Here is a 27445-nt window from a genome sequence, read left to right as displayed (position 1 = left end):
AAAAAAGCTGTAGGCTTTATTGAGCAGAGTGACAGTACAAAGCTTTCAGAGCGTGGAAGGGGTCCCCAGCGGGTAGCCAGAGTTAGATTATGCAGTTGCCTTTTAAACTCTTTAAGGCGGGAAACACGTGCCTGCAGAGGGAAGATGTTACCAGAGCGAGAAACAAAGGCAGTAAATTATTGTGTGACATGTTTTAGGTTTTGAGGAAAACCAGAATTGCAACTTAGGTTTTATCTACTTTATGACCTTGTAGTGGCATGGCAAAGGAGACAGGATCTCACAGGACTTTACAAAGTATGTTTACAAGGAATTGGAATTAGGAGCATAGATAAGGTCCGCTGGTCACAGAAAACGGGCATTTAACATTCCTTTTAGTTTAGGGGAGGGGGAAGGGAGAGAGGGAGAGAGGACACAGGGAAACTTACAGCAAAATTTTCGCTGTTTATACCTTTCTTGGGCAAGAAAACACATGCACACATCCTGGTGTTAGGAATATTTTAAGCATATATCTTCAATATTATTCATCCGGGACCAAAGTCAGTCCTGATGCAGGAAATGAGTGAGTTTCACAGCTTTCTGAGCCCCTAGTCGACCCAGGAAGCCCAGCTGGCCCCTCCTCTCAATATTATAGATATCTATACCAGTCATGCAAAACTAAATAGGTGGATCTAGTTTCTTTGCTTTGAACTGAGAAATACTATGGTTAAAAAGCTTCAAGTGTTAATAACGGTACTTGCTTTCATTATACACAGTACTATCTGGGCCTTCAGTGGTGAGATAATCTGGTAACTGGTCACAGGCTATAAATCCTAAAGCCAAGGGAACAACCATTTACTGCAGGCTACCAGATCAGACAAAAAAAAAAAAAACAAAACAGGGAACGCATCATGCTCCAGGACCCAACTAGTACCAAGCCCAGCAGAAATTTGGGTGTAGTCCTGGCTAACCCCAAAGCCCATGATCCTTCTCTTATTCTTGCCCCTCACTGCCTCTGGAAGGCAGAATGCAGTGTGTGAATGACTCCTGAAACCCACTCTTCTCACTCAACCCTGGGAACCTAATTTGTTATTCCATCAGGACTATGCAAGGAGGTAAGGCTTCAAAGAATCAGTCCAAAAAGAAATTTCCAACATCTCCTATACACATGTAGATAATTGGAGACTAGAAGGTAGGCAGTTTCTTGCACATCTACACATAACATTGATCCTGGTCAACCATTTTCCACAAACAACTCTTTTGGTGCTCATCTTCAAGTAGCGGTTTCGTGTAGTCCCATGTTGGTTTCCGGATAGTCCAAGATGAGATGGACAATTTTACAGTTAAGGAGGTGGGGGCGCGGTGGGAGGGTGGATATCACTGTCTTCCTTCCTCAGGGCTTGTCAGACCAGTTGGAAGGGGATGAACTTGTCAGTTGCTGGAAGCAATTTTCAGGCCCTGTGGACTGTAGAAAGGGTTTGAATCAATCCAGTGTTTCCTAGTCCTGACTCTCCTCGGCCAAACTTGGCCCAGTTAACTTCCTCACTTCCGTGGGGGGGCTTCCCTTTCTTAAGGAGATACCTCTCTTTTGATTTAGCCAAGGGCAAGGCTCAGGTGTGGGGAAGGAAGTCTTTAAATAATTTGTACTTTAATTAAAGGAGGAAGTTAAAAAAACAACAACAACAACAACAAGAAAGAGGAAAAGTCAGCTGTTTTCTGCAAATCTTTGACACAACAGCTGTGCACTCTTCTCCTGCTCCAGTAGAAATGGCTTCCTCCCCAACCCTGAATGTTGCTTTTCTAGTCTCCCTAGCTTATCCCAATGGCTGTGACCTTGCCTCTATCATTTCACCTACATGTAAGATTCTGATATATGTCAAGTGAGCTCAGAGACAGCTTGTTCAGTTCTTCACTCGGCTATGATCAAAGCTATACTTTTCACATAATAGCCATAATAGATAACGCTTTATAAATACAACCTCGTTTAATCCTCAAAGTTACCCAGTGAGGAAGATTGTATTATTATCCTCATTTCGCAGGTGACAAAAGTGAGATGTAGGTCCTATGTCCGAGTCACCTAACTTCAAAACCTATTCCATAAATCAGAGGATCACAAAATGTCTTCGCATCAGAAGGTGCTTGGTCAAAAACATAGATTCCCAGGCAGCCAACTCAGAGATTCTGACTGAGTAAATGTGGAGGGAAGCCCAGTAATCTGTTTTTTAACAAATGTCTCCGTTGAAGCAAGAGTTTAAATCTTTACAATGCTACTCTATAATTTTGTACATTCTGCTTGTCACAGCCCTTTCTCAATTCTCAGTTCTAATTAATCACTCCTTCTATTGGGTTCCTGTTCTCACGCCTAGTGCAGCAGGAACTGCATTGTGTTAAAATCAGCTTTTTTTCCCTTTTTTTTTTTTTTTTAGACAGGGTCTCTCCATGTTGCCCAGGCTGGAGTGCAGTGAAACGATCTCTGCTCACTGCAAGCCCCATCTCTAGGTTCAAGTGACTCTCATGCCTCAGCCTCCCAAAAAGCTGGAACTACAGGCATCTGCCACCATGCCCAGCTAATTTTTGTATTTTTAGTAGAGACAGGGTTTCACCATGTTGGTCAGGCTGGTCTCAAACACCTGACCTCAAGCAATCCAGCCACCTCAGCCTCCTAAAGTGTTGGGATTAAAGGTGTGAATCACCATGCCCGGACAAACTGAGTGCTTTTTATGTCTGTCTCCCTGACTAGATGGGGAGCTACTTGATGTGCAGGATCCTGTTTCTTCTTTCTTTTCTTTTCTTTTTCCTTTCCTTTCTCTTTCTCTTTCTTTTTCCTGGGTTGCTCATTCCATTGATCTTTACGTAGCTGGGTTCTCCTCATCATTTAGACTCAACTTGAAAGTTCCCTCCTCAGGGAGGTCTTTTCTGATAACACAATCAAGAAGCCCTCCAGTCATTCTCTGTCACATCCCATTTCCTCATCCAGTGTGAAGCACAGTGCTTAGCATGGCAGATGCTCAACGACAACTGGATTACCCAAATGCAGATTAGATACATTCTTAGGGCACCAAAAACAGAGGCATCAAAAGAACTTTTTTTAAGTTAAAAAGTGGTTATTTTTAAACTACGGAAAAAGTCATCTGAAAATTACCAGGCTCTTGCTGGTCTCCCACTTACATTATGGACTACTATTATTTGTATATAGAATTACGTATCGGGTATGGACTCTATAACATTTTTGAACTTTTTTTGAGTCTCTAAAGGTTTTAATCTGGCACTCTGCATAGTACCTGCTTATCAATATCTTTGTTTTCCAAAACATTTTGAAAATAAGTTGGATGGGTATCATCATCCAGTCTTATCTTGAAGAGGTTAAAAAACAGAGGCACAAAAAAGAAGAGAAAAAACGTTGAACTGATTTTTTTAGAATCCTTCCTGAATTTGAGCATTTTACTGGGAATAGAATATTAGACTAATAAATTGAGCATTAAACACAGCCCAAAGAGGACGTCCTTTCCTTGCAAAAAGCCTCTTGAGCATTAAAGAATCTACTCTCCAGAGGTTTAATTTGGGCAAAACCCTCACCAGGATGAGCTCACTTCATTTTTCTTACTCATGAAACATGGGAACCAAACTAGATAACCTGTAGGATGTGGGCCACCTAAGCATTAGACAATTCTATCTTGAGACGTAAAAGAAAACGTGCCTGACTCAAGATTTTTTACCAGAAACTCTTCTTCCCCTGATTAAAGCGACTCATCATTCTATCAAAGAAAGAAATGATCTGGCATTATTTATACTTCTTAGGGTCCCATTTGTTATTCTACTGGGGCTTGAGTTTGTCTCATATAAGACTAGCCTTTGATTTTCTGCATTCCTTAGGATAAATTTAGATGGCACTGGGCTCCATATCCATAGCCACTAGCATGGTCCAAGCCACTGTCGTCTCTTGCCTCAGGTCCTGCAGTGGTCTCCGGACTGGCTTTTCTGCTTCCACTCTTGCATCAGTGTAATTCTTTCTCCATGTAGACCCCAGAGTGATTAAAAAAAAAAAAAAAAATATGTCAGATTCAATCACTCCTTGCTTAAAATATTTTAGTTACTTCCTTTCACATTTAGAATCAAATCCAAATTCCTTACCCTTGCCTTCAAGAGCCTGCGTGATGAACGATCTAGCTCCTACCTCCTCTTTGGCTTCCTTGCCCATTATGCTCCCCTTGTATGATGTGCTCCAGCCAGACCGATCTGCTGGTTCTTCCCTGCACATACCAGGCTCATTCGTACTATTATAAATAAAGTTTCAGTGCTGCAAAAGAAATAGTACTCGGATATAAAATTTTCTTTTTAATCCTCAGCAAGGCAACATACTTCTATAGAAGGGTGTGCCCTTACAGATGGAGCAATGGTGAGCACACACTTGGATAAGGGAGGGGAAGAGGTCCTTATCCCTGACGCCCGTGGCCCTTGCTGCTGTGTTGTTCCCCTATTGGCTTGGGTTAGACCGCACAGGCTAAACTAATTCCAATTTGCTAATTTAAAGAGAGTGATGGGATGAGTGGTTTGGCGGGAAAAATGGTTATGGCAGAGCAGAAAGTCAGAATGAGTCAGGGTGGAGAATGAGCAGGTAATCGGAATGAGTCGGGGTGGAGCAGATAATCGGAATGAGTCAGGGTGGAGCAGGTAATAGAAAAAGGTTGCTTTATGAGGAAGTTAAGCTTAAAAGTAGAAGGCAAAGAACTGAACATACTGACATATTGATTCTTTGGAGAGAAATTCAGAACTCATATCTAATAGTACCTGGAGAGTGTGCATGAGCCATTCCCTCTGCCTGAATTGCTCTACATAGCAGGTTCAGCAGTTGAATTTATGTTTTAAAATGTGCTCTGGATTTGTTTAAAACAGGTATAGTAAGACACGCAGACATGGAAATGACGGAAATGACTGTCACGAAGAAAGTTGTTTTTTTTTGTTTGTTTGTTTGTTTTTGAGACGGAGTCTCTCTGTCGCCCAGGCTGGAGTGCAGTGGCCAGATCTCAGCTCACTGCAAGCTCCGTCTCCCGGGTTCACGCCATTCTCCGGCCTCAGCCTCCCGAGTAGCTGGGACTACAGGCGCCCGCCACCTCGCCCGGCTAGTTTTTTTGTATTTTTAGTAGAGACGGGGTTTCACTATGTTGGCCAGGATGGTCTCGATCTCCTGACCTCATGATCCGCCCGTGTCGGCTTCCCAAAGTGCTGGGATTACAGGCTTAAGCCACCGCGCCCGGCCAAGAAAGAAGTTTTTACACTTGCAGGTTCCTAGAAACAGGAGGTAAGCCACGAAGGCCCACAAAGAAAAGCACCAGGGTCAGTCAGGAGGCAGAGGAAGCAGAAGGTAAATGTGGCAAGAGGCTTTGTTGCGTTTTGCAAGGAAAGGAATAAGGTCAAGGTAGGGCAAGCAGCTTAGAATTGTCTAGTTTGAATAATGTCGGTGGGCTCTGGGGGTGTAGAGGCCATCCTGAGTTGCCTGGTTCCTGGTCCCAAGATGATCAGAGCAGGGCTGGAGAGTAAGAGTCCTATAGAGGAGGCTGGGGGAGTGTGGACTCCAGTTTGAGCAGTTTGCATATGAAAAGCATGCTCCCTCTCTCTCTAAGAATTAGCTCTTCCTGAGAAGACTTATCCCTCCCCAATTACCAAGGCCCCAGTTGCCAGAGCATCCAACACACACACAAAAATAAGAAAATATAGTGAATATAGTTTAGTCCTACAAACTCCATATAGGTAATTGAAACACAGGTGCAGACTTCTGGAAACCATCACCTTCTAACCGGAAGAGGGCCTGCACAGGAATACCTCTTCTTTTCCCATTGTCTCGGACTTCATATGACTTGATATTCTTCCCTAGACTGGGAAAGAACAAATCAAATGTTATTGCTCTTCTCCGTTTTTATTTTTATTTATTTAGTGACAGTGTCACTTGCCAATCTCCCCAGTTTTTACTAAAGAAATCCTTGTAAATATGTTGTCCTTTACCAATATTCTCAATGAATTTTGGCAAGGATGTGACACCAAATGAAACTATTCTCTTGAGATGTAAATGTAGGCAGAGGTCCCGTAAATTCTTTAAAGAGAAGCAGTGTGAGAAGAGAAAAGCATGTCACTATCATCTCTGAATAGCTGTCCCTTTCTAGAATCTGAACTAGCCCATGAAACTGTATTAACTCATCTGAATTCAAAATAAGGATGAGATGGAGGGGCTAGTAAAGAAAATGAAGGAGTGAGAGGCCTAAGAAGATTGTGAGGGTATTTAGGGGAATATGGGTCAAAAAGGAGAACAGCTCTCTTTTCCATATAAGGGAAGAAAGTCTGTCAAATAATCTTTTGCTGCAGTCTCCATGAATTTGTTGTTGCCGTTGACCTATTTTCCTATCTCTTGGTTGAATTTTTGCAATAGCAAAAGAACCAGTTTATCAATATATATTGAGAGTTTAGTATAATACTTGAAAATTTTGATATCACAGAATCTTAGAGTTGTAGAAATTGTAGGAATTAGAGAATTACTCATTTATCTATGCAGGAATTAATTCTGAAAGATAGTTATATAGTTAATATAGGTGATGTATCTATTGCTGGACCCTTCATGGTATTAATAGTAATGGATAAAAACGTAGCCCTTTCATGATATAGTCTGATTCAAAGATAAAATTGAGAAAGATTTTTTCCCCATGTTTTACTCAAGAGGAAGACTCTGTCTCAAAAAAAAAAAAAAAAAAAAATTAGTTCTCAAAGCCAGCGTTTTGGTAAGAGCATAGAGAGTCTGTGGTTGATTTTTGATGAGCGGTTTGTCAGGATTCTGTGCTGCCACTGGTGTATGCAAGATACTTTTCAGGCTGTAAGAAAGGGAAGAATATCATAATTGACTTTAACATTGAATGTACTTGAATATACTACATATAAACATACTAAATGACATATTATTATTCCAGGTTTGGATAATTTAGCAGCTCATTTACCTCATCATGTATCCAGATCCTTTCTGTCTGTCTTCCTCAGATGCTGGCTTTGTCCTCAGGTCCTTGACTGTTTCCAGGTAGATGCCACATCTTCAGGCATCACATCCTTGCCCACTGATATCTCACAGCTGGAAGAGAAGAGAGTGCAGCCACATCCCTCATTTATCTTTTTTCTTTTTATTATTTTTTATTTATATATTTATTTTTTATTTTTTTGAGACACAGTCTGTGTTGCCCAGGCTGGAATGCAGTGGTGCAATCTTGGCTCCCTGCAGCCTCGACCTCCCAGGCTCAGGTGATCCTCCCATCTCAGCCTCCCAAGTAGCTGGGACTACAGGTGCATGTCAACATGCCTAGCTAATTTTTGTATTTTTTGTAGAGATGGGGTTCCGCCATGTTGCCCAGGCTGGTCTCAGACACCTGGGCTCGAGTGATCTGCCAGCCTTGGCCTCCCAAAGTGCTGGATTATAGGTGTGAGCCACTGCACCCAGCTTCATTTATCTTTTTAAGGGATAAGAAAAGCTTTTCCAAAGCCTTTCCTCCCCTATGTCATCAGCAAGAATTGTGCCACACATCCATCCTAACCAATGCCCATTGTCCTAACCAATGACAAAGGCAATGGTTGTCGTGATTGGCTCAAACCAATCCTGATTTACACCCTTGGGGCGGGAGAAAAGCCCAGCCTCCTTTAAAGTTTACAGTCCACTGATCATGAAAATACGTGGGCTCCTATTAACAACAGTGAAGAGGAAAATGGACGTAGATACCCCACAAAGAAGGCAGTGTGTTTTCACAGTGAGTGGCGCACAGAGAAGGGTTTATATTGTCCTCAAAAAATTAAGGAAATCCTTATTAATCACAATTTCTTTTAAATATGGAGATAAAAGTTATTTCTGTCATTTCCACTTAGGCTTGGGTATTTTTCTGGATAGAAGTAAAATAAGTCTAACTTTTTATTGTTGTGTCAATATCCCAGCACTATATGTCTATATCTATATCTATCTAAAGATATATAGATATTTTGAGATAGGGTCTTGCTATGTTGCCCAGGCTGGAGTGCAGTGGTGGGATCTTGGCCCACTGCAACCTCTGCCTCCCGGGTTCAAGTGATTCTCCTATCTCAGCCTCCTGAGTAGCTGGGATTGCGGTCATGCACCACCATGCCCTGCTAACTTTTTTTTTTGTTTGTTTGTTTGTTTTTTTGAGACAGAGTCTTGCTCTGTCGCCCAGGCTGGGGTGCAGTGGCCGGATCTCAGCTCACTGCAAGCTCCGCCTCCCGGGTTTAGACCATTCTCCTGCCTCAGCCTCCCGAGTAGCTGGGACTACAGGCGCCCGCCACCTCACCCGGCTAGTTTTTTGTATTTTTTAGTAGAGACGGGGTTTCACCGTGTTAGCCAGGATGGTCTCGATCTCCTGACCTCGTGATCCGCCCGTCTCGGCCTCCCAAAGTGCTGGGATTACAGGCTTGAGCCACCGCGCCCGGCCTAACTTTTGTATTTTAGTAGAGACTGGGGTCTTACTATGTTGGACAAGTTGGTCTCAAACTACTGACTTCAAATGATCCACCCGCCTCAGCCTTCCAAAGTGCTAGGATTACAGGCATGAGCCAGTGTGCTTGGCACCCCCAAGAGTTTTTTGATAGAACAAAATAAACAGCATATGCAGAAAAATAATTCCTCCTTCCACCCACAAAGATGTCTACATCCTAATACCCAGAAACTGTGAATATGTCAGCTTACACAGCAAAAAGAAGTTTGCAGATGTGATTAAGTGGAGAATCTTGAGATGGGAAGATGATCCTGGATGATCTGGATGGGTCCAGTGTAATCACAAAGTCCTGAGAAAAAGGAAGCAGGACAGAGAAGGAGATCTGATAACAAAAAGGAAGCAGGACAGACAGAGAAGGAGATCTGATGACAAAAAGGAAGCAGGACAGACAGTCAGAGAAGGAGATCTGATGAGGGAAGCAGGGGAGGTAGTCAGAGAACTCTTTCTCTAAAGACACAGTGCTGCCGACCTTGAGGGTGGACAAAGGGGCCAAGAGCCAAGGGATGCAGGTAGCCTTTAGAAGCTGAAAAAGGCAGGGAAAAGGTTGCCCCCAAGGGCCTCCAGAAGGGAACATAGCCTTTCTGACACCTTGATTTCAGACGTCTGACCTCCAGGACTAAAAGAAAAATTAATTTGTGTTGTTTTAAACCACGGAGTTTGTGATACTTTGTCACAGCAGCTGCAGAAGGAAAATACAGTATAGATACTTTCTTTTCTGACCTGGGTATGATGTTTCTATTTACAACTCTGTTTATCAGTATAGTCCTCTTCATACTGGGTACACTGAATTTTCAGGCCTCAAATAGATTAATCTGAAAATATAAATTCTCTCCATGTTCAGTTTGCTTTTCTCATTTAAAGTCACTTAGTTGGCATCTGTCTCCTCATGTTGCCAAATTGCTCTGGACTGTTACCACCATCATTGTCCCTGTTGTTTGCTCTCATTGATTCTTTTTTTTTTTTTAGATCGAGTTTCACTGTCGTTGCCCAGGTTGTAGTACGGTGGCGCCATCTCGGCTCACTGCAACCTCCGCCTCCCAGGTTCAAGCAATTCTCCTAACTCAGCCTCCTGAGTAGCTGGGATTACAGGCGCCTGCCACCATGCCTGGCTAATCTTTCGTATTTTTTTGTAGAGACGAGGTTTCATTATGTTGGCCAGGCTGGTCTCCAACTCCTGAACTCAGGTGATTCACCCACCTCGGCCTCCCAAAGTGCAGGCATTACAGGCATGAGCCACCACGCCCAGCCTGATGCTGTCTTAAAAGGAGTTTGCAATCACACACGGTGGCTCACGTCTACTATCCTAGCACTTCGGAAGGCTGAGGCAGGATGATTGCTTGAGCTGAGGAATTCAAGAACAGCCTGGGCAACATAGTGAGACCTCATCTCTACATTTTTTTTTCTTTTAATTAGCTGGGCATAGTGGCACATGCCTGTAGCCCCAGCTACTCAGATTGCTGAGGCAAGAGGATCACTTGAGCCTAGGAGGTTGAGAATGCAGAAAGAAAAAAGGAGTTTGCCTCCCTACATTAAAGCAGTGGCCTTGAGGCCTCATAATGAAGTCCAGCATTATACTACTGGTCACAGATGGGGTCATAACTTTTTAATATCTAAATTTCAAAAAGATCTGTCTATGAGATTAAAAAAAAAAAGGGTGATTTCAAGTCAAATAACAAAGCATTTCAACCTCAAAGTATTTTAGATTCTGACAATCAGTGATAGATGGAGGCTTTGGGCTTCAAGTTAATAGAGTGTTACACGGAGGACATGAAATATTGATTACTGTATTGAGTTTTGTCTACCTCCTTATAACTTTGCATTTTCTAAATAACCTAGGCTTGTTATTCATCTTGTGAAACAGAGATATTATCTGCCTTAGTCTTCCAATAATTATTTTAACTTTTAAGTTGGTATATTTAATCCTCTAAACTATGCCTTTTGAAGTGTGGCCCCTGGACAGGCAGCATGAGCAACTTCCGGGAGCCTGTTAATAGTACAAAGTCTGATATCACACTCTAATCTTACAGAATGAGAACCCCTGGGGAGGCATCAATAATCCATGCTATGGCTTTGAGCTATGTTAAGTGGTATGAATCAGAGTGTCCAAGCACTAAAGATTTTTTTGGAAAGCCATTTCACATCTCAGTGGCTGAGAATCCTCAGATAGAATCGTTCTTCTGGCAAATCTTGGGTACATGCATGCTTTATTTACAGCAAAGATAAGGAAGTACTAGTAAAGAAAAATTAAGAAAAAAAAGAGACAATTATATTCTACATAAAGTAAATCACCAGTGCCATCTTTCCTGATGTACCTAGGAAGTTGTTTCCTTTTGTTTCTATTAATTCTGTTTATGTCTAATAGTTGCAATATGCTGAAATAGTATTAGTCTACATATTTGCTATGGCCTGAACGTTTGTGTTTCCCCCAAACATATGTTGTACCTAGTCCTCAATGCAATAGTATTAAGAGGTGGGGTTAGGAGGTGATTAGGTCATGAAGGAAGAGCCTTATAAGAGATTAATTCCCTTATCGAAAAGGCCTCAGAGAGCTGGTTGGCCCCTTGCACCAGGTGAGGACAAAGAAGTTGCCATCTATGAGAAAGTAAACCTTCTCTAGACACTAAATCTGCCAGCACCCTGATCTTGGACTTATCGGCTTCCAGAACTATAAGAAATCAATGTTTTTTGTTTACAAGCTACCCAGTTTATGGTATTTTGTTATAGCAGCTTGAATGAACAATGTCTGCAAGCATCATCAAGACAGGGAACCTGTCTGTTCACCACTGTATTCTCTGAACCTAGCTCAATGCATGACACGTATTAATCTCAGTAAGTATTTTTAGTCTGACTGCCTATTTTTCTCGTATCACCTCCCAAGGCAGAAACTCCATCTAGAACTCTGTATGTCCAGTGCCTACAATGCCACTGTGCTGGACATACAGGTTCTCATGAAACATGTAAAGCAATAAATTAATGAAGGCATGACACACATATCAAATATCATTCCAATATTCAGTTCACATTCTGATGTGCTATAAAGTTGTGCTGGAAATAAGTAGACATAGGTTGATGCCAAAGGAATTTATGTTGCACTAAGACTTTGATTGTAAAAGTATTTAATGCTAGATAATTTACATTGCACAAGCTGCTTCTACAGAAATGAGAAAAGCCAGCAGGCAAAATAATAGAAAATTATTTCAGACATTTATCCGAATTTGGACCAGAATCTATTTTATTATGTATGAACTAAAACATAAATACTTACGTAATAAAATATTAGAAAATGCTGGCCAGGTGCGGTGGCTCATGCCTGTAATCCCAGCACTTTGGGAGGCCGAGGTGGGTGGATCACTTGAAGTCAGGAGTTCAAGACCAGCTTGGCCAATATGGTGAAACCCCATCTCTACTAAAAATACAAAAATTAGCCAGGCGTGGTGGCATGCATCTGTAATCCCAGCTATTCAGGAATTCAGGAGGCTGAGGCAGGAGAATGTCTAGAACCCAGGAGGTGGAGATTCCAGTGAGCTGAGATCACGCCACTGCATTCAAACCTGGGCAACAGAGACAGACTCTGTCTCAAAAAAAAAAAAAAAAAAAAAGAAGAAAATGCTGATAGATGTATGGTTTCGAAAATACAGAGATGATTTTATATTATACCTGTCACTGCAAGTTTGCCATGCAATTTTCTTCTAAATATATTTCTAGAGCTGGGTGCGGTGGTTCACACCCATAATCCCAGTACTTTGTAAAGCCAGCTCGGGAAGATTGCTTGAAGCCAGATATTTAAGACCAGCTTGAGCAACATAGCAAGACTCCCTCTCTACAAAATAATAATAATAATAATAAATAAAATAAATAAAGATAGATAGATAGATAGATAGACAGATAGAAAGATAGATATGCCATGTGTGGTAGTGTTATCTCTTAGTCCGAGATAGTCAGGTGGCTGAGACAGGAGGATTGTTTGAGCCCAGGAGTTGAGGTCGCAGTGAATAACTGTGCCATTGACTCCAGCCCCGTCTCTAAAATAAATTAATAGATTGACAAATACATTCCTAATGAAATAAAGTGACTTTCATCTTTAACCCTTTATAGTCACAGTTGATTTTATCAAAGATCCCAGCCCTTGGTTCTCTAACTGGATATATACAGACCCAAATCTACAGCAGTTGGTTTTTTATTGTTGTTTTAATTTGCTTTGGGAGATGGAGATAGGAAATTATGATAGAATACTGAATAAAAAAGTCTTTGACACAAAAACAAGCTTGCTTAGATCTGTTTAACATTTAAGGAAAGTTAAAACATCTTTCCTTTTTGCTGTTTTTACCTGATTTTTTAATATGCTAATATGTACTGAATATGGCCTGGAGGTGGGGTGTCGGAGGGGAGGTTAGCACTCAATCTTGTTTGCGAGATATCCTTTGTTCTTGGAACTCAGATTAGCATCTCCCAGCAAGACACAATTTGGAAAAGGCGACTCAATTCCTAAAGTACTGAATCTTTTCCGAAATAACATTTACAAAGAAAGGAAACTGTAAGGGCCAGGCTGCTACACTCAGACAGTTTTTTACTTAATAGGCCATTCCCAGATCTTTCTTTTTAAGGATAGTAAGAAAAGCACAATTTTTACTAGGAAAAAAATGGAAATGTTGCCGGGCGCGGTGGCTCAAGCCTGTAATCCCAGCACTTTGGGAGGCCGAGGCGGGCGGATCACGAGGTCAGGAGATCCAGACCATACTGGCTAACACAGTGAAACCCCGTCTCTACTAAAATTACAAAACATTAGCCGGGCGAGGTGGCGGCGCCTGTAGTCCCAGCTACTCGGGAGGCTGAGGCAGGAGAATGGCGGGAACCCGGGAGGCGGAGCTTGCAGTGAGCCGAGATGGCGCCACTGCACTCCAGCCTGGGTGACAGAGCAACACTCCGTCTCAAAAAAAAAAAAAAAAAAAAAGAAAAATTTAAAAAAAGGCCGGGCGCGGTGGCTCAAGCCTGTAATCCCAGCACTTTGGGAGGCCGAGACGGGCGGATCACGAGGTCAGGAGATCGAGACCATCCTGGCTAACACGGTGAAACCCCGTCTCTACTAAAAAATACAAAAAAAAAAAAAACTAGCCGGGCGAGGTGGCGGGCGCCTGTAGTCCCAGCTACTCGGGAGGCTGAGGCAGGAGAATGGTCTAAACCCGGGAGGCGGAGCTTGCAGTGAGCTGAGATCCGGCCACTGCACCCCAGCCTGGGCGACAGAGCAAGACTCTGTCTCAAAAAAAAAAAAAAAAAATGGAAATGTTAATGTAATGACAAACGTGAAATTTAGTCTTAAAGTAAAAAGGAAAAGTAATGACATGAATTAGTTACTTGTTATCAATATTTCATCAAACCTCAGAAAGTTGGGAGTTAAGTTATATTTGTTCTCCTCAGTTAAAATTTTTCTTTTTATGTCACAGTCAATTGAGAGGGTTCCTAAAAGAGCACTGGATCCCTCCCTTCCATCAGGTGAATTTGTGTGTCTTTGCTTTGGACCCACAGAGACCTAGGTTTGCCTCTCGTTCTGTCCTTGACTGTTTCTGCTCTCATCATATTACCTCGGTAATATCTAACTGCCAGATTTGTTGCTATTAGATATGATAATCAACGCAAAATCCCTCTTTTTTTTTTGAGATGGAGTCTTGCTCTGTCGCCAGGCTGGAGTGCTGTGGTGCAATCTCAGCTCACTGCAGCCTCCCACTCCCTGGTTCAAGAGATTCTCCTGCCTCAGCCTCCCATGGAGCTGGGACTACAGGCACGTGCCACCACGCCCAGGTAATTTTTGTATTTTTAGTACAGACAGGGTTTCACCATGTTGGTCAGGATGGTCTCGAACTCCTGACCTCATGATCTGCCTGCCTCAACCTCCCAAATTGCTGGGATTACAGGCATGAGCCACAGTGCCTGGCTTTTTTTTTTTTTTTTTTTTGACACAGGGTCTTGCAGTGTCGCCCAGGCTGAAGTGCAGTGGTGCGATCACAGCTCACTACAGCCTTGAATTCCTGGACTAATAGATTTTCCTGCCTCAGCCTTGTGAGTAGATGGGGTTACAGCCATGCACCAACACACCCAGCTAATATTTTAGAGAAGGAGTCTCACTATGTGGCCCAGGCTGGTCTAGAATTCTTGGGCTCAAGTCATTCTTCTGCATCCCAAAGTGCTTGGATAACAGATGTGAACCACTGTGCCTGGCCCAAAGCCCCTCTTTAATGCTCAACAAATTTTTTTTTTTTTTTTCCTGCTTCATCTGACTGTTGAGGACTTTCATATACTTGGGGCGGCCATTTTTTGTCTTGTGTTGATAGATGATGTTAAACAGGAATTTGTCTTAAATCTCTTTATGTTCCCATATATATCCCTGCTGTAAACATTTATCACTCCTCCATCTCAAGAAGGTAACAGAGCTTTGGTGTTCTGTTGGCTCAGTGACTTTTTGGTTACAGAATAAAAACTAAAAGTCACCAGATAACCAGAAGACAACTCGTGTTTCTTTTGTTTAAAAATCTTAGACTAGGCCGGGCGCAGTGGCTCAAGCCTGTAATCCCAGCACTTTGGGAGGCCGAGACGGGCGGATCACAAGGTCAGGAGATCGAGACCATCCTAGCTAACACGGTGAAACCCCGTCTCTACTAAAAATACAAAAAAAACTAGCCGGGCGAGGTGGCGGGCGCCTGTAGTCCCAGCTACTCGGGAGGCTGAGGCAGGAGAATGGCGTAAACCCGGGAGGCGGAGCTTGCAGTGAGCTGAGATCCGGCCACTGCACTCCAGCCTGGGCGACAGAGCGAGACTCCGTCTCAAAAAAAAAAAAATCTTAGACTGAGGCCAGGCGTGGTGGCTCACACCTATAATCCCAGCACTTTGGGAGGCCGAGGGGGGCGGATCACGCGGTCAGGAGATCCAGACCATCCTGGCTAACACGGTGAAACCCCGTCTCTACTAAAAAAACCAACAAAAAATTAGCCGGGCGTGGTGGCGGCACCTGTAGTCCCAACTACTTGGGAGGCTGAGGCAGGAGAATGGCGGGAACCCGGGAGGTGGAGCTTGCAGTGAACTGAGATCCGGCGACTGCACTCCAGCCTGGGCGACAGAGCGAGACTCTGTCTCAAAAAAAAAAAAAAAAAAAAAAAAAAAAATCTTAGACTGATTGAGTCAGAGAAGCCAGAGTCCACTGTTGTGCTTTGTTTTTGGGGAATGAGTGTGGTGAGGTGGAAGAGGCAGGTTATTCTAGGGAGATACAGAAAAGAAGCCTAAGCAGAGAAAGAGTTTGGGCGACTAGCCCAACACTGAGAAGTAGAATGGTGAGTTGTGGATCCCTGGGATAGCATCACACAGATCCCAGCTCTAGGTGAGGAGACCTCACACAGGGAACGGGAATGAACACTATGGGAGGGGAAGCACAAGTGAAACAGAGATAAAGGGATCAACAAGATGACCTTTGAAGACTCTTTCAAGGGGCCAGGCATGGTGGCTCACACCTGTGATCCCATTACATTGGGAGGCCAAGCAGAGGATCACTTGAAGCCAGGAGTTGGAGACAAGCCTGGGCTATATGGTGAGACTTTGTCTCTACAAAAAATAAATAGCCCGTGTGGTGGTGGGCGCCTGTAGTCCCAGCTATTCAGGAGGCTGAGGTGGAAGGATCACTTGAGCCCAGGAATTGGAGGCAACAGTCAGCTATGATTGTGTTATTCATTATATTCCAGCCTGGGTGACAGAGCACCCAGTCTCTAAACATTGTTAAAAATAAAAAATAAAAAATTTGCTCTCTCTTGAGGGTGGGGAGGGGGAGAGAGAGAGACAGAGAGAGCCTCTAGAGAGAGACAGCAAGTAATAATTTATTTTTATTTTTCTGCTGGTAAACTGTACTCCTAGCACCTAGAACTATAGTGCCTGGCAAAGTAAAGGCACTAAGTAAAGATGTATTTAATAATTGAATGTGAAGTGTGTTAATGACATGAAGGAGGAAAGATCAAGTAAGATGGGAAAAAGGAGAGGTCAGGATGACTGAGGTTTCATAAGTGGGGAAATGGAAGAAAAATCATTATCACCAATAAAAATGTTAAGTTAAACGGCTGGCTGAGCTGGAAGCCTAAAGAGTTTAGCTTTACATTGGGAACTGATAAACACATGTTGAATTGAATGTTCAGCAGGCAATTGGAGATACAAGACAAAGAGTTAAGAAAGTAGTCAGAGCAGCCGGGCGCGGGCGCGGTGGCTCATGCCTGTAATCCCAGCACTTCAGGAGCCCGAGGCGGGCGGATGACGAGGTCAGGAGATCGAGATCATCCTGGCTAACACAGTGAAACCCCCTCTCTACTAAAGAATACAAAAAATTAGCCGGGCGTAGTGGCGAGCGCCTATAGTCCCAGCTACTCGGGAGGCTGAGGCAGGAGAACGGCATGAACCCAGGAGGCAGAGGTTGCAGTGAGCCCAGATTGCACCACTCACTCCAGCCTGGGCAACAGAGCAAGACTCCGTCTCAAAAAACAAAACAAAACAGAAAGTAGTCAGGGCTAGGAATAGAAGACTCGCTAGTCCCTCAATGGAAGTTGGTTAATGAATCCTTGAGAAATCTCAGATACAGAATAAATGTTGGAGGTGGGCGGTACTGAACTGGAAGAGACATGCACCTTTTCTGAAGTGATGTTCAAATGAACCTGTGAATAATCCTGGGGTTAAGTAAAATTTAGGAACAACTTCCAAATCTTTAGTACTGGTGTGTTACTGTTTTCCAGCCTGTGGATTAGAGTTTTATCTATCTGAGACATTGTCAGTAAGCAGGACTCTTCACTACAAAGGTCCCAGGAAGATTCAAAATATTCAACTTTGTAGTCTACAGCCAGTAAAATCTTTTCTCAGTTATACAAAATATTGTGGGTCCAAAGTCCAGGACCCATTTGATTTGGTTAAAATGCATTAATTTATTATGGGATAAGCACAGACATACAATTAAATTCTGCTTACATCCTTCCCTTTCTCCAAAGAGCACAAATTATATGTGTTCTTTGTTAGTCCTTAGGCAAGGATTCATAAGACCCTTCATTTTTTGGGATAGTAAAAAAATTATAATGATGATTGAAGTTATCAGTATTTATCACTTTTGAAGCATTGCAGATAGCTGTTTGGATGGTCAGTATGTCACTATATGGTTAACATACTCGTCACAAGTTAACAGCCACTGCCATTAATGAACAGGATTTAGAAAACTTTTGCCAACATGGCACTTTTGAGTACAAAAAGTAAATTAAAAGGTTTACAAGTAAACAAAAACTGTAGTAAAACAGATTAGTAGTCAAAATCACTCGAAAAAAATAGCCAATTTAAATCTTTCTTTATACTTTTATTTCAGATGTTCACAAGTCTTAGTTTGGGTCGCTACAGCAAAGTACCATAGACTTTGGGTGGCTTGGAAACTGTGAATATTTATTTCTTAGTTCCAGAGGCTGGAAGTCTGAGATCACGGTTGAGCTCGGCTGAGGATCCTCTTCGAGGCTGCAGACTGCCATCCTCTTGTCGCATGCTCACATGATAGAAGGAGTGTGAGAGAGATCTTTGGGGCCCTTTTTATAAGGGCAGTATTCTCAATCATGAGTGCTCCCCCTCATGACCTAATTACCTCCCAAAGGGCTCACTTCCTTTAGGGACGAATGAAACCTGTTCCAATGTATGAATTTTGGGAGCACACATTCAGTTCATTGCAAGATGTTCCCTGTATGTATGGCTGTTTAATTATTAATGCTGTTTCTCTTGTATTCATAATGTTCTGTAGTATAATAAACAGTTCCCCATAAGAAGCAGAAATGAAGAATTGAAGTACTGGCTTTGCATGCTCCCAGGGAGCTGCTAAACGTATTTTCTCTATGATGAGCCTGATGCCGCTACAGTTACCTTAAAAATTGGATCCATCCCCGAGAGTGAGTGAAAGAGATCATTGACTCGGCTAGGAGGAATGATGCCTGTGGTCCTGAAGAAAGTTTTCAGTAATCTACATTCTACATCCCCCCAAAGAAAACAGGATGGTGTTTGAGAACCAGAACTGAAACAATGGACACTGGAAATGACTGCAATTCCATTTCAGCTGACAGCTTGATACCCATTCACGAAAGGCTAATTAAGGCTTCACAGGATTCATATTAAATTTACTATGGCTGTAAATGTTTTCCTGCAATGTCACGTTGTAGAATAATAGCTATTAATTTTTCTCATATCATTCATTTCTTGAACAGGAAAGCACTGTGTCCCAGTTTTGACACATATTAGCTCTAGATCCTTGAACAAATTATGAAACTTCTCTGAGTCTTCAATTCCTCATCTGGAAAATGGGGATAATGGTAGCCCTCAGGGTTGATGTGTGTGATAAGCAATATATAGAAAATCTCCTAGCATCTAGAGGGATATAATAAATATGAACTCACATGTGAGGTTTTTTTTTTCTTCCTATTCTCTTGCTGCCACTCCATTTACCTCCAGGTGTAATGACCAAAAGCTGAGAGAGGGCCCCCAGTGTGAACGGGTGGCAATTCCTTGTGTATTCCCCAGCACTAAGTTTGTATCCTATTAGTGTCTCAGCTTGACCAGCCACTCTAAGTATCGCTACAATGATGAGAGAATTTCCTTTAAGTTTGGGGGTAGATGAGTTCTTTTAATTCCGAGGATGAGAATAAATAGCCAAAGTACTGTAACTATCAAGATCCTAATGATAATCTCGCACACACCCCTTTACAATATCAGCTGTTGTCACAGCTTCTCAGAAAAGTAATTTATCTCCTTTCCTCAACAAGTAAAAGTCAATTTGATGTCTCTAAGCAATTGCATGTAAAACTTTCTAACTGTAAAATGTTTTGAAAAACACAAAATTTTCAGCTACAAAGTCAACAGGGGCTTATTGTGAAAATCAAGCATTTGGAAATAATTTTACAAACATTCACATGAAGTTGCTTTAAGTCCAGCTCTGTAAACCCCCCCAAAAGGAGACAAAGGTGTAAGCTAAAACGGTTAAGCATAACTAATGAATTAAGTGTATACCTAAAGTAAAGCTATTTGTAATACTTTGACAGAATGATTAGTTATGAGACTCTGAAGCAGAAATGAGGAGAAAAGCTCCACAGACATGTGGGAAGGGTGGGATACCTCCCTCCTCTCCTGAAACGGGGGCCCATCAACTCATACAGTAGTTCAGGCTTCTAGTTCTTCCCATAATCGAGTAAGAGCTCTGAGGAAGCTGCCTTGCCCTAAATTGCCATTGTTTTGTAGACTGCCCCCACACAACTCCAGGGAGAGCTCCCACCATCTCTGAATCTGTGTTGGCAACTGCTCAGCAACTGGAAGCTTTCCTCCTGTGTTGACCAAGGTAGCTTTTCCACCCCCTACATTGCTACATTGCTTGTTGACTTGAGGCCAAAATGCTTTCTAAGGAGAAAAGTTAAGGAAGTTTAATCAGGGAATTGAAATTCAAACCCTAAAGAACCGGCCGGGCGTTCTGGCTCAAGCCTGTAATCCCAGCACTTTGGGAGGCCGAGGCGGGCGGATCACAAGGTCAGGAGATCGAGACCACAGTGAAACCCCGTCTCTACTAAAAAATACAAAAAAAAAATTAGCCGGGCGCGGTGGCGGGCGCCTGTAGTCCCAGCTACTCAGGAGGCTGAGGCAGGAGAATGGCGGGAACCCGGGAGGCGGAGCTTGCAGTGAGACGAGATCGCGCCACTGCACTCCAGCCTGGGCAACAGCGTGAGACTCCGTCTCAAAAAAAAAACAAAAAAAAAAAACAAACCCTAAAGAACCTTGTAAATTTGATAGCAATCACCAAATTGCCCTCTAAAAAGGAAGTAGCACTTTATAATTCCATAAAGTTTTCTGACGTCTTTTGACAAAATTATATCTCATTCATTTTTTAATTTCAGCCAATCTTTTTTTTTTTTTTTTTTTTTGAGACAGAGTCTCACTCTGTCGCCCAGGCTGGAGTGCAGTGGCCGGATCTCCGCCTCCCGGGTTTACGCCATTCTCCTGCCTCAGTCTCCCAAGTAGCTGGGACTACAGGCGCCTGCCACCTCGCCCCGCTAGTTTTTTTGTATTTTTAGTAGAGACGGGGTTTCCCCGTGTTAGCCAGGATGGTCTCGATCTCCTGACCTTGTGATCTGCCCGTCTGGGCCTCCCAAAGTGCTGGGATTACAGGCTTGAGCCACCGCGCCCGGCATTTCAGCCAATCTTATTTCTCAATATTTTTTATTTTTAAAAGTAGTGTTATTATAAAAGGACATAAAGTTTTGCACATGCTTGTAAACTATTTGTATTTTTCTTTTCTTCTTTTTTTTTTTTTTTTGAGGCAGAATCTCACTGTTGCCCAGGCTGGAGTACAGTGGCATGATCTTGGCTCACTGCAACCCCTGCCTCCCAGATTCAAACAATTCTCTTGCCTCAGCCTTCCTAATACCTGGGATTACAGGTGCCTGCCATCGTGCCTGGCTAATTTTTGTATTTTTAGTAGAGACGGGGTTTCACCATGTTGGCCAGGCTGGTCTCAAACTCCTGACCTCAGGTGATCTGCCCGCCTCGGCCTCCCAAAGTGCTGGGATTACAGGCGTAAGCCACCATACCTGGCCCTTGTATTTATTGTATGAATTGCTTGTTTATGGCTTGTGTTCTATTTTAAAATAGGTTTTTTTGGGTACTGATCCATAGGCATTTTTTGTAACGTATTCTGGATAGTCTCCCTTTAAAAAAATAATACGTTGCACTTATTTTCTGTCCATTGCCCTATTTACGGTTTCCACCATACAGAGGCTCTACATGTTCAGGAGTCTGTGATGAACCTGTCCCCAGTTCCACCATCCCACCTCCCCTCACCCTCCAGCCTGTGGTAAAAGAGACTGAGCAACTAAGACCCCTGAAACTTTGGCAAAACTGGCAGAACATAAGGACATCATCATTTATGAAGTTGCAAATAAGCTTTCTGGTAGACTTGACTTCCTTTTTTGTACAATCACAATAGTGGGAAAATCATCACTATGGATATTTACATATGCAAAAATGTAGCTGAGACTCTAGTCTGAAATAGAGATTTTGGAGAAGTATGACTCTGCTTACCGCAACTAAACTGCTTTTTGCTAATGTGATACATTTTCTACGTCGTGGACAGTCATAGCTCTAAGTCAGGATTTAGACTGCTTAGACACTGTGGCTTATTCTTTTGTTTTGAGACATAATCTCGCTTGTAGCTCAGGCTGGAGTGCAGGGGCACGATCTCAGCTCACTCCAGCCTCTGCCTCCCATCCTCAAGCGATTCTTCTGTCTCAGCCTCCTGAGTAGCTGGGATTACAGGTGTGCGCCACCACGCCCGGCTAATTTTTTGTATTTTTAGTAGAGCCAGGGTTTCACCATGTTGGTCAGGCTGGTCTCGAACTCGTGACCTCGTGATCCACCCACCTCAGCCTCCCAAAGTGCTGGGATTACAGGCTTGAGCCACTGCGCCTGGTCCACTGTGGCTTATTCTCTTTGAGATGCACATGTTCTTTAAATAATTGCTTATAGGAGATAAAACTCCAAGACAGCCAGAAGATTGCACTGGCAGGATTTTCTCCTTGAGTTGGAGCAAGGATTGTATCTAAAAACCATTAGCTTGGTCAAGCTCGGTCATGAGTCAGATAGTGTTTAAAATTGAACTCGATGTTCTCTGACCAATGTGTCAAATTAAAAAAAAAAAATTGAACTCGACCTTGAAAACTATTTTTAAAAAGAAACCTTTGAACATCATGTACTGTAAAGGAAAAAAAAATTTTTTTAAAGTTTTAAAAATTATTCTAAGAGGATGTTATCAGAAAGTGGCCTTGTGTCACTTTATAGGTAGCTCCAGTCCTGGGGTTCACCTACTGTGATCTGATCTGATTGTCTTGCTGAGAGAACACCCTTATGAGTAGGTCTTTCCTACAAGGAGTAGACATTCTTGCCATCAATCATGGTAGAAAAGGCTGTACTTGGCACAGAACAGGAGAATTTAGAAGGCAGGCCCTACGATGGGGATGAGGAAGAAATACTTTGGTGTATTCTAGAGTACACATTTAGTGCTGAATGGCCTCCCATGGTAATGTGGGGGAACCTGGCCTTCACCTGTCACTGGTGTGCAGAGGCCACAGTCTATGAAACAACAGCATTTATTTCAAAGAGACTGTACCACTATAATAAAAAAACAAACCCAGCAAAACAGGGCCAGCCCTATATGTACACTGCCTGAAAATTATAATTTTAGGGACCTTTCAAAGACCTTGCATGTCCCAAGAGTCCTCCCCTCCTTTGTGGCTTTTCCCCTCCCAGCTTAGTAGAAGAAATCTTCTACCAAAAGGCTGAATTAAATATACATATATTGGGAAAGCATTTCTCCAAAACAATGACCAAAAACACTAACCCAGAGAGGACTAAAGACTTTTAATTACATCGCCCTACTTAAGCCTTTGTCAGTTTCCACAGGAATATAAAATATTTACATAATAGCAATCATGTGCCCATACAATAATATATCTTGAAATTTTAAAAATTAATGTTACACAGATCAAAAGCCCCTCCCATCACAGAGAGTTACATAGCAGTGATATCTCAGAAAGAACAATGATTTTGGCCTCGGGTGCTTTCCTTTGAGTCACAGCTCCCATGTAGGCAGTACAGCCCTAGACCACCTGACTCTGTTCCTTCCTTTCTACCATGACTGGCTTGCAGGGTGAGTGAGAGGAAAAGGTACAATGCATGGTGGGTGGCTGACTCATGGTGGGCAATGACTGGTAGTTAATATTTTTAGTGTTATTTTTAAAGTTAACATTTTACTTCCTGAATTGATGGTTTTGGGGGCAAGCACCGTGCCAAACCTTCTTTACAACAGATACTGCTTTAATCCTAATCACCCTTCAAGAAAAGCTGTATTATCTCACTTTACACCTGACACAAAAGAAGCCCACTGTGGTGATGCCACTTGCTCAAAGTCACACAGCAGGTCAGCAGAAGAGGCAGCTTTTGAACTAGGTTGGGGTCAACAGTAGTCACTACTGGCCACTACCACATAGGAAACACAAACATCACCTCAGAACAGCAGATAGCCTCTCTCCTTTGCACGTTACTTTGCAGATTCAAAAAGTCCGGAAGGCCAGGGTGGATGTGGTGAAATACAGTTTTGGGTTTTTTTTGAGATGGAGTCTCGCTCTGTCACCCAGGCTGGAGTGCAGTGGCACGATCTCGGCTCACTGCATGCTCCGCCTCCCAGGTTCACGCCATTCTCCTGCCTCAGCCTCCTGAGTAGCTGGGACTACAGGCGCCCGCCACCTCGCCCGGCTAATTTTTTTTTTGCATTTTTTAGTAGAGACGGGGTTTCACCACGTTAGCCAGGATGGTCTCCATCTCCTGACCTCATGATCCGACCGCCTTGGCCTCCTAAAGTGCTGAGATTACAGGCGTGAGCCACAGCGCCTGGCCCAGTTTTGGTTTTTAAGATCATGAAGAAGAGGTCAATGAAGAATCCAGGAGAAATTAAAAGAGCAAAGTAAACCTCAATACCAGTCAGTTCAGATAAATTCCCCCAAACTCTTTCACTATCCTGATGTCTCAAGAGCCACGTTTAAAATTACAAAATCTGTGTGGGTTATGTCAAAGGCAATCTGTAGAAAGGGCAAAGAATATGAATAATCTGAACCTGCTGAGATTTTTTTTTAGACAGAATCTCGCTCTGTCGCCCAAGCTGGAGCGCAATGGCGCCATCTCAGCGCACTACGACTGCCGCCTCCCTGAGTTCAAGTGATTCTTCTGCCTCAGCTTCCTGAGTAGCTGAGATTACAGGTGCGCAGCACCACGCCTGGCTAATTTTTGTATTTTAAGGAGAGACGGGGTTTCACCATGTTGGTCAGGCTGATCTGGAACTCCTGACCTCGTGATCCGCCCGCCTCAGCCTCCCAAAGTGCTGGGATTACAGGTGCGAGCCACCACGCCCCGCCGGTTTTTTTTTTTTTTTTTTTTTTTAAGTAAGATTGGGAAAATAACAAATGGTTCCTCCTAGGGCTGTTGTTACAATGAAGACAAATACCAGAGCACTTTGGGAGGTGGAGGCGAGTGGATCATTTGAGGTCAGGAGTTTGAAATCAGCCTGGCCAACACAGTGAAACCTCATCTCTACTAAAAATACAAAAACTAGCTGGGCGTGGTGGGGCGCGCCTGTAATCCCAGCTTCTCGGGAGGCTGAGGCAGGAGAATCGCTTGAGCTCGGAAGGCGGAGTTTGCAGTGAGCCAACATCATGCTACTGTACCCCAGCCTGGGTGACAAAGCGAGATTCTGTCTCAAAAAAAAAAAAAAAAAAAAAAAAAAAGACAAATACCAGAAAATTCATCACAGATGAAGGACTTTGTTCCAGTTCGTGACACGTTGCCAACTTTGAATTACATCCAAGTCCGTGGGTCTTCTCTCTGGGGTCATTTGATCACACGTGATTACACTGCTCAGGGCCCAAAGGTTGGAGCTATGACCTGAATGTTTCTAGACAAGGAATTATTTGACAAACACATTATAAAAAGTAGTCAGAGCCATCCAAGTAAGAGGACATAAATAACGTAGGGTTTTTCCTATGGAGAGAAAAGAAAAGGCAAAAAGCACGTTCCACCTTCGTTCTCCCTAATTATCTCCTTCAAAAGATAAAAAGTACGAACACATTTGCCCTTGAAGGGCAGAGCCACGGAATTAAGGAGCTCTCTGAACACTCCGCCCCTTCTGATAGGGACCAAACCTTCTGCTGAGCCTTGTGTCACAGTCAGTCCGCGGCGCGACACGCCTCAGTATTTACTTTTGCCGCCTGCCAGCCCGGCGGGGAAGGGGAGTACCCGGCCACCCCTCACTTTAGCTCCTGCAGCTTTCCAAACAAATCAGGGCGGGATGGGAGTGTCTTCTTGGCTGTGGAAATCGATCCTCCTACCTTGTCCTGAAGCCACCCGCCGCCTTTCCTCGTCCCTCCCTTCGCTGTGATTTTCCGGTCCCGGCGCCCGGCGAGGGCGCGCGGCTGGTGTCCGCCCCGCCCGAAAGGTAGGGATTTGGCTGCGCTCCCGCCTCGCCCCCCACCTCCCCTGGAATAGCGAGGCCCGCAACCTCCCACCACTGTGCACCTTCCTCCTCGAATTTGGGGGCGGCCGCGGCCACCGTGCAACTGGCGCCAGCCGCGGAGCAGGAGGAGCTTCCCGCGACTCCGGAGGCGCTCAGCGCAGTCGCCCGGGATCCTGGCTGGCGGGAGCCTGAGAGTCCCGGCAGCGCTGCTCCCTCCTCTGCTCCCCCGCCGGATCCGGGGGGAAGGAATCGTGCCCGCGCCGCCCCTGGCCCGCGCCACCTTCCTCTGGTTTCCGCCGGCCTCGGGCTTCTGCGGCCCGATGCGGCAGGCGCCGCGAGAGAGGCAGCAGCCGGCTGGAGTGAGCGGCGCGGACGGGCTGAGAGCAGCGGCCCCCCAGGTCGCGGAGCCCGGCGCGCCTCTGTGGTCGCCGCTCCTGGGCCTCGGCGGGTCACTTTCGCCGGCCGGCTTCGCTGCGGGTTTGCATTGCCCGGGTGAGGGAGATTTGGGGTGCGGGGAGACCGCGTCCTGGGCCGGGGTCCGGGCGGCCTGGGGTCTGTGCTGCCTGGACCCTCCGGCTTTGCAGCCTCTGAGGCTCAGGGTTGGGGGTGGGGACACGGAGCGCTGTTTACCCCTCCACATACCCTGCCAGCACCAAGGAGGTGGCGTGCGGAGGCGTAAAGGGGCCATGAGCGCTGGGACCCGCGAGCCACCCGAGGTGCGCCGCAGCCACCGCCGAGAGGGCTCCCGGGAATCCTGGAGCCCCAGTGAAGGGCGGGAGGGGCGCGCAGCCTCGCGGGTAAGCCCAGGAGCCTTGGGGGCCGAGATAATCTGCTCTGGGACCCTCTTTTGTCCAATCGCCGGCGGGGTTGTGCAACTGGGAAGCCAAGAGGAGTGTCCAGCTCCTCGTTCACTATTGTTTTCTTGTAAAAGGGTCTGTACGCGAGGAGGGTTGAGGGGTCTGGAAGGTTCTGGTCTCTTACCGTATAAAGTTTTTCGAGAAACCCTTCTTCCCTCCACAGTAGAACTAGACCTAACAAAACAAGCAGCGAGGCAGCTTAGGAGAAAGGAGGACGGTGAGTAAATTGCAGTGTTTGGGCTGCTGTTAATTTTCAAGATAAGGGCGAAGCAACTTGTCATTTTGCGGCCGCCGGTTCCGGAGATCCCAGCAATCTCAAGCGTCTTTCTTGTGTGCTGTTATTTTGGCTTAAAAGAAAACCTATGAAAAGCGACAGCCCAGAAACCAAAAACAAACCCAAAGCACCTTCTTTGGGATTTTCAGTAGCGGGGGTTGGCGGGGGCGCTGGGGAGGAGCAGGCGGGGGAGAAGAGGTTGCCGTTGAAAGATGATGTTTAAAAACACTGTGTGGGGGTAGGGATGAAAATAACATGGTGACTGCTAGTGTATCCGAAATCACACCGATTCTAAACTCGCAAGTCCCATTTGCCTTACGAGGACCAGCTGGGTGCTATGAGTGGGTGGATAGTTAAGGAAACTGCAGCTCTGCTGGAAGCTCCTCGTGCTCTGTGGTCTGGTGTCCACGCTGACCTTTGAGCCTCATAACTCTTCGGGTCTCCAGGGGCCACCTCTTTTAGGCTAGCCCGAATGTTTGACTTTCGGGTCCTCAATCTTCCTCACCTAGCTGCAGACCATAAAGCTGTCTTTTTATTTACAGGGAGATGTTAAATATTTGGGAAAATCTGCTCAGGCTGCCAGGTCATTTTCCGTTTGAAAGCATGCCGATTTGACTTTTGCAAGTTGGTTGTTGCTTCTTTTTTGTTTCACTAAGAACGCTTTTCATACCAAGATCTGCGAAAAAAGATGTTATTTAGTTTATTGTCTCTGAGTAACGCCAAATTC

The 27445-nt window shown here is 44.3% G+C and overlaps 1 protein-coding gene and 1 long non-coding RNA gene across 18 annotated transcripts in view; one reads left to right on the top strand and one right to left on the bottom strand.

Moving 5' to 3' along the window:
* LOC102115079 (uncharacterized) lies at positions 1-26761 on the bottom strand. Its single transcript, XR_012431743.1, has 6 exons — positions 26569-26761; positions 6957-7084; positions 5764-5849; positions 4151-4273; positions 3921-3982; positions 1-1441 (listed from the first exon to the last, which is right to left on the bottom strand). It is a non-coding gene; the product is annotated as an uncharacterized lncRNA (long non-coding RNA).
* ST3GAL6 (ST3 beta-galactoside alpha-2,3-sialyltransferase 6) overlaps positions 25511-27445 on the top strand; it is a 52583-nt gene continuing 50648 nt past the window's right edge. For 9 of the 17 annotated variants that reach the window (XR_012431742.1, XR_012431738.1, XR_012431741.1 and 6 more), the window contains exon 1: positions 25745-26079. Coding sequence is in view for 1 of the 17 variants with exons in the window: in XM_005548324.3 (XP_005548381.3) it covers positions 25908-26079 (172 nt within the window). In the remaining 16 variants the exon portion in view is untranslated. Of the gene's footprint in view, positions 25570-25744; positions 26385-26523; positions 26662-27445 lie in introns of those variants that run through there. The other 8 variants (XM_065539273.1, XM_005548329.3, XM_065539272.1 and 5 more) reach the window with 5 other exon arrangements.

Source organism: Macaca fascicularis, chromosome 2, assembly GCF_037993035.2.
Source record: "Macaca fascicularis isolate 582-1 chromosome 2, T2T-MFA8v1.1".
Classification (NCBI taxonomy): Eukaryota; Metazoa; Chordata; class Mammalia; order Primates; family Cercopithecidae; genus Macaca; species Macaca fascicularis.
This window is presented reverse-complemented; position numbering and strand designations above follow the sequence as displayed.